At 36.3% G+C, this 11,026-nt stretch overlaps 1 protein-coding gene across 1 annotated transcript in view; it reads left to right on the top strand.

The window, feature by feature from the left end:
• Positions 1-293: 293 nt before the first annotated feature.
• TTC6 (tetratricopeptide repeat domain 6) overlaps positions 294-11,026 on the top strand; it is a gene marked incomplete at both ends in the record, with an annotated part of 44,318 nt that continues 33,585 nt past the window's right edge. Inside the window, 5 exons of the mRNA XM_081324375.1 lie at positions 294-394; positions 2,787-2,956; positions 5,438-5,558; positions 6,133-6,283; positions 6,332-6,335. Coding sequence (XP_081180501.1) covers positions 294-394; positions 2,787-2,956; positions 5,438-5,558; positions 6,133-6,283; positions 6,332-6,335 — 547 coding nt within the window. The remainder of the gene's footprint in view (positions 395-2,786; positions 2,957-5,437; positions 5,559-6,132; positions 6,284-6,331; positions 6,336-11,026) is intronic.

Here is an 11,026-nt window from a genome sequence, read left to right as displayed (position 1 = left end):
GCAATTTTATATGTTTATATTCAGAAGTAAAAAGTCACAATACACAAAGGGATTTACTGGCAAGAAAATATGTACAACATCAACATCTCTGCTGCTTCAGGCAGAAAACAAATCAAAAACTTAGAAGCTGATTCATTAAAAGCAGTTATTTATTACCTTTTAAAAATGAATGTTATTTGCATTATTTAGAATTCAGATGAATATTAAAATAAGAGTAAACTTTATCAAGTGTTGTTTGTATTTTTTAATCAATTTAGTGCCTTTATTATGATCCCCAAAATGTTGATGCACATATGAAACATGGAATATATTATTTTAACAAATCAAATTGGGCTGTAGCTATGAATGATTTTACAATTGTGATTAAAAAAGATCCAAAACATGCAGAGGCAAGGTAAGCACAAATTATATTTTATTTGAAATATTTGTAGTTTATTTCTAAACTACACCTCTACAGGTATCTAATACAATGTCCTATTTAATTGTTTGCAAATTAACTCCCTCCTCTTCATCTCTGCAAGTTTAGGGACTTGTAAAATAGGTTTAAAGATATTTTTATTTGACTAGCAGGTTAGGGTTAGGCTTACAGTATATCCTGTATGAATGATATCAAACAAATATGAAGTTTATCTTGTGGCAAATACATTTAGCTATTTTTTTAAACTATAAACATCTGTGAAAACCTCAAAACATATTAGGATTCTGGACTTCATTGAAGATGTTGGATTACTAATAAGTCCCTTCCTAAGTTTGCACCCTCTCTTAATGAAAAATAAATAAGTAAATAAGATGAGGAAAATGTTCAGAAAAAGCTTCTCATCATCTAAGATTCTATTTTAATCCTCTGAATTTTTCATCTGTTTTGACTCCCAAAATAAATTAATCTTGTCCTGTACTACTTTATTCAATAGAGTAGGAGCTGTGTTACCCACAAAATGAACCCTTAAAAAGATGATCTATTACATATTCCTCCTGGTCATTAAAAGAAGCAGTTAGGAATGCTCCTAAGTGGGATAAAAATAATCTAACTAGTCTTTGGTGGGATTTAAGGAAAATGAAACTATTCTCACCAAAATGGAAACCTGAAAACAATTGAATCTTAATTTAGCAACTCATAAACATGGCACTACTAAGTAATTTGCTGGGAAACAGAAATAATACATTTGATGGAATATTTGAAATAAGTTAACAATTCCCAGATGAGAATATAAAATAGGCATGGTTCTAGCCTGTTAGGAGAAATGCAATGAACTGTAAAGGGCAGACCAAAATTGAATGGTAAAGCTCTTCCTGTGTTTTTGGATGAAGTGTGGATGAAATAGGGAGGATTTTGTGGAGCACGTGAGTATGGGAATGACATGAGGCACATCCTAGAATGTCTTGAATGAAAGTTTGAACTAACAATTATTATTGTATAGTTAAACTTATATGGTGACTTGGAAATATAAAATATCAGTATAAAGTATATCAGCAGTCAATGAACACACAAGTATATTTGCCTTCATGGAAGTGACTGGGATAGCTATTGTTTCTTTTATACTTTAATTATATAAGAGGTTTTTTGGGAAAAAATTTCTTCTAGCTTTTTAGAAGGAAAACAGCTGAGCTTTTCACAGTTGATATCTGCCAAGGTTGAAGGAGTCTTATCTGTAGTCTAGGCCAAGTTTCTTTTAGACAATAACAGGTTGTAGTATCAGATTTAGCCGCAAGATGTCACCAATGCCATTTAAGGTTCTTTAAGTCCAAACTTTTTATAATTCTTTTTCCAATTTTACTTCTTTTTTGTAAGTAAAAACCCAAATCTTCAGTAGGGATAAGAAATCTTTTGGTTCCCAAATTTTAAAAAGATATAAATCCAGTTAAAATAAGGTTATTCTTTCAGCGTTTTAAACTCCCCTGAATAGTCAGTCTCCGCTGCTCTTAGAGGGTGGGATAGAATTTCCCTTCCCTCTCTCCACAAGGGAGAAAATACTTTGGCCATCTTATGCAGATAGAAAAGAAAGTTAGGATTGAAGAGAGGTTCAGATTTCACCCAGTCTCATCTGTGTTGCTTTAGAAGTGCCTGGTGGTAAGTTTGACTTTGGCTGTCTGCAGCCTATTGACGGGCCGTATTTCTATGGCCTGTACTTTGTCCGCTGGTTTGGAGGGCTGCCCCAGATCAAGTGGAAAGGCTACTGCGCTCCTGGTATCAAGTAGGGATCCCCTCCTTGCTTATTGCCCCTTCAGGGTGACTTTTGACCCTTTCCAGGGTCCTCCAGCGGTGCAAAATCAAACGTGGAAGATGGAGCTCACCTTACAGCATCCACGACGGTCATGATGGCAAATCGGAAGTCCCATCCATCCATCTTTTTTGTTATCATATTAAACTTTTCTCATGTTCTTTTCCATTGTTTATTTTATTGTTCTATTATTTTATCTCTGTTTATACTCTTTTCATTTCTTCCTTTTTATTGTTATAAGCTGCCTAGAATAACCCCACAATGAGATAGGCGGCAAATAAATTTAACAAATTTAACAAATTAAAAATAAAAACTATACATTTTTTAAATATAAATTTATATTTAAAAATTTAATTCTTAAAGAAATACGTAGTTGTTTCATTAGATCAGATATTTGTTAAAATCTTGCTGACTTTTTAAAGTTTTAAGTATATTGGCTTGGAAATAATGATGCAACTGGAAATTATAAACAATACATTTAGGTAGTAAGGCTATTCATGCATCTAAGCACCAGAGAGATAAATACTGTAAGTATGACAGAAATTTACTTGTGAACTTTCTTTCCAGAACCTACAGAGGCAGAATATATATTAAGGAAGAGCAATATAAAAATGCAGCTGAAGATTTATCTGCTGCAATTCATTTGAATCCCCGTAACTGGATTGCATTCTATTACAGAGGTTGCATTTTGAGGAAAATTGATCCAAAACAATCCCTACAGGACCTAAGTGTTTCTGGTATTACTACTTTGATTTTCATGAAAATATGAATTGCATTTATGAAAAAAATATTTGTTTCAGTGAATTTGTTTTCTAATAATTGTGAGAAAAATATTTCATTCATTTTTAAAAATATATTTTTGCTTGTATATGCAATTTTGAATTGAAATTACAGAACTCTTAATTATATCTTGTCTATCTAATTATTCCTAATAGTTGCTTGTTTGTTCACAAGATCCCATATATTATTTATTTAAATAAAGTAACACTAACATGTATATTATCTATGCAGTTTGTCTGAAATATATACTGAGTTGTTATACACTTCTCACAGTTGATATGAGAGCCAGTCAATATGATATTTTAACAGTTCATATGAGGGCCAATTTGGTGGGATCTCGTCCAGCCTGAGGCACAAAGCCAGCTGTGTGACTTGGGCTAGTCTCTCAGCCCTAGAGGCAATGGCAAACTACCAAAGCAGGCAACTGGAAACCACTTTTGAAATCTTGCTAAGAAAACCATAAGAATTTGTCCAGACAATGGCCAGGAGTCAACCCTTGCTTGAAGCCACATACATAAAAGTTGATAATACAATTCTCCCCAAACAAAACAATTTTATATGAACATATATAAAAAAATTGATTTATACAAGGCCAAAAACCATTTTGCTGCCATAGTGCAGATCACTCAGGTGATCTAATAGTCTCAGGTGATTTCTAATAGTCCACACCTGTATGCAAAAAGATGAAAGGACACTTTTAGATATTACTAGATTCTGCTTCAAATATTGGTGAGCTATTTTATAATTGGGACTTCAGTCAACATGAATATGATTTAAGGTTCTTGTATATAGTAAAATATTATTTTTCACCTTTTGAATTATTATTTTTTTGAAACTCAAATTCAAGATTATTAAAATCTTGAAACTTCTACTAGATCAGTGAAGAGCAAATTAACTTTTTAAATCTATTTTTATTTTATTCAGAAGGAAGTTAAAATACAAAATTCCCCCAAAATTTAAAAAAAAAACAAAAACTAAAAACACAGTGAAGATTTTTTTAAAAAAGTGTATTAAAAAGAAAAATAACCCAGCCCAACACATGTATACATTATCCCCCCCAAATGAATACTGATTAATACATTACCAAAATACTGGTTCCCACTCCTTGCAAAACAGCCCCCCCATTTTAAATCTATTTGCAAATTATTGACCTGACATCTATATACTATATTAATGAGAAATTAGTTAACAGGAAGAACAACAATAATAAAAAAGACAAGGTAAAAATTTCAAAACCCTCTGTTACCAATTGTTATTGTAATCAACTTGTACAAAATTTGCCATGGCATCTTATCTATCATCCCAAAAATCAAGAGTAATTGATCCTGGATCAACTATTAAGTTTGTTCCTTAATGGTATCTCTTATCAAATTTTGTCTAATTAAATATAATAAATTCAGTCTCCAAAGTAGGTCTATTTTCCCAACACAGTCCAGATAGAAGTGGTTTCCAGTTAAGTGTAATAAATTCATTCTCTAATCTCCCTCAGTCCTCCTAGGAAAAAAACATTTTTCATTTCTCCCTTTAGTTAAGTTACTAGTATTGTGAAATAATATAGGCTTTAGCTTCAAAGAGGCATATGTGATTGGTTGGGTTAGTTCTTCATCTGTGGGGTCTATATTTCTTTGGTCTGCAACTTTCACATCAGAGTCATTTTGTGAACCTAGCTTATCTAAAGCTACATACCTTTGCATATTTTTCATGGCCATTATCATCTCATCAGACTGTTCAAAAAAAACCCCTTCAGATAAAAGTTGCATGTTACCAGAAAATCTTTTCTCAGATTTTAGTCACTCTTGATTGTTTATAATATGATACATTGTTGCTCTGTGCAACTTGATCAGGGAACAGAGCACTGAAGCAGGAGGAAACAGGAAAGATATTTTCTGGATATTTCAATCCAAGATTAAAAGAAAAATTAAAAAACCCCTGCAAATACAAAAACCCTGTGGTGAAAGTCCAGTATTAATGTAAATCAAATGAAAGCACTTCACCATCCCAAAACACACCATGTTTCCTTACAGGGAATGTGAAAGTTATTCAAAAATCTTATTATACAGCAGCCATCTTGGGGAGGAGGAGAGCAAATTAATTTGAAGAATATTATTAAAACATATAAGTGAAACTTCAGTTTACCAGACTTTGGTGCAGTAGATTTTTCATGGAACAGACTAAATTCTACTATGTTTTACTTCCTTTACACAAAAACATTGTGATGCAATTGGCAGTATTTGTGTTATTTCTGCAATGCACAGTGCAAATAACATTTGTTTAATGATTTCACATACATTATGTAACATTGCCTTGATGATGCTTTCTTCAATTGATCTGGGAAAAGGAATGCCTCCTCCAGATTAATTTATTAAAACAGGATTTATTAAAGCTGGATTTAAAGGCACATTTAACAGGTGAACATTTAGGATATTCTTGTCTTACAGTCCTTCTCAATCACAAATATGACAATATTGGTGCTTACCTTCATCGCGGGATCTTGTATGCAGAATTGAAACAGTGGCCCCTGGCCATCTGTGATTTTGAAAATGCAATTGCTTTGGACAGGTATTTTTACTGGCTTCTTCTCTTTTCTTAACTACTCACTATTTAATGTAGCAGTTAGTCATACAAACCAGTTGCAAAAACAACATATCCCACGATAATTTAAGGCACTGAATCTCTTTCATAAACACCCATCAGAAACATTAGGTTTTTTTTCTACAAATTTAAAAATGCATAATCAGGTAGCACCCTCTAATATAGTATCACTTGTTACTCCTGAAATTTACAGAAATATAGTAATGGTAACTACATAAAATGAGTCTTGTATTCTTTTCTATTTTATTAAGTATGTATATGCCTAACCCCAAAGCACTCTTAATACAACAGAAAATTCTGCCATTTTCTACTACAAATGTTGTTACCCATTCTCTTTGACTATGAACTTATTTTTCTACAATAGTAGACATGATGTTTTTCTTGTTCTTTAGGAATAAGGGTGAAAATGAAAGGAGATAGCATTGGTTTTGTGACAGAAACACTTTTTGTAAAACTTACATATATTTGCTTGAAGTCAATAAATTCTATGAAATAACTTGCTACAAAATGTAATATTTATACAATTTTGTTTCTGTTTTAGGAATCTTACAACACCTTATATAAATATTGGATTGATTACAATGTTGCATTCAGATCAGTATTTTGATGCTATTCTACGGTTCACTGAAGCCATTCGGGTTGATCCATTAGATGTAAGACCTTACTTGTGCAGGGCTCAAGCTTACCAAAAGGTATCTATTATACATATTTAATAATTATAAATATTAATTCCCAAACAGGCAGGTAGGTAGGTAGGTAGGTAGGTAGATAGATAGGTAGGTAGATAGATAGATAGATAGATAGATAGATGATAGATAGATAGATAGATAGATAGATAGATAGATAGATAGATAGATAGACAGACAGATGATAGATAGATAACCTTTATTGTCATTTTTTTTACTGTGGGCACAATGGCACACATTAAAAATGAAATTTAATTGCTTGCTCTCAAAGTGTACACGTACATAACAGACATTTAAACATACTATATACAACATATGCATAGACCTACACCCTTGCATATAAGTAACATATAAATATTAATCACTGTCCATCTTGAATACATAACGGAAGGAGGAAGTTTTAGAGTTCATATGGTTAATACTGTATGGAACAAAGCTGTGGCTGAATCTGGATATTCTGCTTCAGATAGCACGAATGTCATGATTCCAAAAGATGAAACCAATTAAAAGAACTTCAAGGCAAGAATTTCTTCCTCAAAGAACATTTTATTCAGGAAACAAAGTATTGGCACTTATATAGTTCAGGGCTTTTCAACCTTTTCACCCATTGTACCACTTTTTGTTAGCTGCGAAGTCGTGTCCGACCCATCACGACCCTATGGACAACGTTCCTCCAGACCTTCCTGTCCTCTACCATCTTCTGGAGTCCATTTAAGCTCACGCCTACTGCTTCAGTGACTCCATCCAGCCACCTCATTCTCTGTCGTCCCCTTCTTCTATTGCCCTCAATCTTTCCCAGCATTCTGGGAGTGAGTCCTTCCTTCTCATTAGGTGGCCAAAGTATTTGAGTTTTAGCTTCAGGATCTGGCCTTCTAAAGAGCAGTCAGGATTGATCTCCTCTAGGACTGACCGGTTTGATCGCCTTGCAGTCCAAGGGACTCGCAGGAGTCTTCTCCAGCACCACAGTTCAAAGGCCTCAATTCTTTGGCGCTCAGCCTTTCTTATGGTCCAACTTTCACTGCCATACATTGCAACTGGGAAGACCATAGCCTTGACTATACACACTTTTGTTGACAGGGTGATGTCTCTGCTTTTTAGTGTGCTGTCTAGATTTGCCATGGCTTTCCTCCCCAGGAGCAAGCGTCTTTTAATTTCTTGGCTACAGTCCCCATCTGCAGTGATCTTGGAGCCCAGGAAAATAAAATCTGTCACTACCTCCATTTCTTCCCCATCTATTTGCCAGGAATTGAGAGGGCCAGATGCCATGATCTTGGTTTTCTTAATGTTAAGTTTCAACCCAAGTTTTGCACTCTCCTTCTTCACCTGCAACAAGAGGCTCTTTAGTTCTTCTTCACTTTCTGCCATTAGAGTGGTATCATCTGCGTATCTTAGGTTGTTGATATTTCTTCCGGCAATCTTAATTCCAACTTTGATTCATCTAACCCTGCCTTTCTCATGATGTGCTCTGCATATAAGTTAAATAGGCAGGGCGACAGTATACAGCCTTGCCGGACTCCTTTCCCAATTTTGAACCAATCCGAGTACCACCAGTCACCTAGCAAGGTGTCAAAAACTTGACCCCCCTCAAAAAGGAAAAAAGTGATGAAGCACAGATAGTCCTCGACTTACAACAGTTCACCTAGTGACTGTTCGAAGTTACAATGGCACTGAAAAAAGTGCCCCCCAAGCCACAGCTGAGCAAGACACCTGCCTGCCTGCCCAGTGGCGCTTTTCCTTCTGTCTGAGGTTTTCATTGTTGTGAGCCTTTCTGTTGAGGATTGGCAGCAGGGGTGGGGGTGGGGGAGGTGTTTGGTTTTTATCCCCACCCCCTTGCTGGGTGGTTGCAGCAGGTTTTGGTCACTTCACATGACCCTGGAACACTGTGACCGTCATAAATATGAATCAGTTGCCAAGCATCTGAATGTAAATCATAAGACCCTGGAGATGCTGCAACATTCCAGCTGATTGGCACTTCCTCTGGGCTCAGCAGAAGTACCAGGAACAGTTGGAGCTTGGTGCTGATCCTGGTGCTTCCGCTGAGCCCTGACAGCCCTACAGCTCCAGCCATCTCTCGCTCAGGCTTGTACAGTGCTGCCACCAGTTCAGCTCATTCCCCTCCCCCGCTACCGCTTTTGTAGGATGGTCGTGTACCACCTGCCAGGTGCCAATGTACCACAAGTGGTACCCGTACCACTAGTTGAAAAGCCCTGATATAGTTGAACCCAAGACAGATTCCCTCCCCCCAGATACAAAGTAACAAGTTGCAATTCCCACCCCTCAAAAGCTGTCATAAATCACATTCCACAATTAGAGCAAAACGTGGGCTCTTCTCTCTGGCTCCTCAGCCTGCCAAAAGCTTATCAGACAATGTCCTTGAGTTCCCACACTTCTGCATTGTTATGGCTAGCTAAACCTTCAAGCATTTACCCCATCCCCCTTCTACATCTGAACTCTAAAAGAACAGAAAAGGCACATTAAAAGCAAAGGTAAAATGGCTGCTGAATCTCAGTTGTCAGAGCATGGACATCCATTGTCACAGCATTGACAACGAAGCCTCCTCCCAGAAGGTAACAAAGAAAACAGGTTGTGAAGAGGAAGTGTAATATCCCAGACAATCTTGCAAACCCTGCTCAAGCAACACTTATATGCTATGTCCTGGATGGGAGGGAGGGAACTGCCAATAATCTTTTCAGCCATCCTCACCACTCTCTGCACTGCTTTCCTGTCTGAAACAGTGATGCTTCCAAACAAGACTGTAATGCTGTATGACAGGATGCTCTCGATCATCCCTCTGTAGAAAGTGGTAAGGACATGAGAAGGAAGATGTGCTTTTCTCATGTGATGCAGAAAATACAGGCGCTGCTGTGCCTGCTGTTGAACGACCAAGCCAGCCTACTTGTTAACTGCACACCCAGGAATTTGATGCTGGTAATCATCTCCACAGGTGAATCATTAATGCACAGAGGAGTGTAGCTGTGCCTGCCTTTTCTGAAATCGACAATGATCTCTTTGGTTTTCCAGTGTTTAAAACTAGACTGTTCTCCTTACACCAATTCACCAAACCCTCAGCCTCCTTGCAATAAGCACCCTCAATGTCATCTTGAATAAGGCCCACTACTGTTGTATCATCCACAAACTTCACAATGTGGTTGGTGGCAAACCTAGCACAACAGTCATGGGTCAACAGGCTGAACAGCAGCGGACTTAGGACGCAGCCCTGAGGAGAACCTGTGCTTAAGAAAATGGTGTTAGACATATTTGTTCCAGCTCACACATACTGGGGCCTGTTAGTAAGAAAATCAAGAATCCAGTTGCAAAAAGGACTGTTTAAGCCTAAACAGCCCAGTTTGTCTACTAGATTTGTTTGCCTGTTTACCATGGAAGAGTGAGAGATGTTTGATTCAGGGCTTTTGTCTTTCTTAATTGTTTGTGAACTCATCTAGTTTTAAAATTATATAACTGAAATGGAACAGGTTTTCAGTTTTCTCAAAAAAGGTAGGCAGCTGCATTCATTGTCTAGAACAGAGTCCAAATACTCGTCAACAATCATGTTCCATGATCTCTTAAACATTTTCTCCTGGTTTGCCTATGCTTTCTCTGTTTGATCTTTGTCTAACTGCAAACCTGGGGACCAAAATCCTAGCAGCCAAGTTATTTTCTTGCTTCTTATGGTAAACCCCTATGAGTTTCCACTAGTTGCCTCATTTTCCCAACTTTATGGGAAAATGGTTACATTGAACTTATAATTTAACTAAACATTTCCAATACCATTGACAAAAAAGGCTGATATGAACATACTATTTTCAAACAAAACAGAATTAAGAAGGAATTGTAATTGGAGAAGTCAATTTCCTAGATAGCATTTTTGTTATTAGACAATGGTGCTGATGATGTATCTGCAAGTAATCCAAGCCAATCTTTTCCCCATCCCTTACTGAGGAACTTTTTTCTATGAAGTGTGCCCCTATCCAAACTAGATCGTCTACCTTTTCTTTTCTCCTCTGTGCACCATTATTCAAATATTGTATCACCTTCATAGTCATCCAGGTTTTGCCATAATATTCTATTTTATTAATCTCTTCTGTTGAAAATACGTTCTGGGGAATTACGTATGTACTGCAATATCAGATCAGTGATATAATCAACTACATACTAAGAGAGAATGGGAAACTGAAGAGTCACAGTTTTAGGGAAGAAGGATTTTAAAGTTTCATCTAGTTTGAGGAAAGCCAGTTTGGTGTAATTATGGAGATACCAGATTAGAAAAGGGGAGACTGAAATCTAGTCTCATTTTAAGCATGAAAGCAGTTGAATTATCTTGGACCAGCCATTCTCTCTCAGCCCTAGGAAGGAGGCAATGGCTAATGACTTTGAAAACATTGCCAAAAACCCTGCAGGGACTAGTTTAGGCAATTGCCTGGAATCAAGACTGCCTGAAAAGCACCAAAGAAAAGGAGGGTGTGTGTGATCTAATTTGGTCTTAAATGTTGAAAAGGGAAAGAAACAATTGTTTTTAAACAGAATGTACTTAATGTAATAACAGCGTTCATGACTGATAAATAAAAATGTCTTTTTTAAAAACAACAACACAGGTTCATGATTTAAGGAATTCAGTTAAAGATATAAATAGAGCTATTCATCTACATCCCAATTTACCCCATTTATTCTTAACAAGGTAAGCACTTATTGTGATAATTATCAACAGCAGAAGTGCATTTCTCCAGCGTCTTGCTTAATTTTGTTTTCTAA

This window comes from Vipera berus (genome assembly GCF_964194415.1).
Source record: "Vipera berus genome assembly, chromosome: 1".
NCBI lineage: Eukaryota > Metazoa > Chordata > Lepidosauria > Squamata > Viperidae > Vipera > Vipera berus.
Note: the sequence above shows the minus strand (reverse complement) of the source record. Positions and strands in the feature narration are given on the sequence as shown.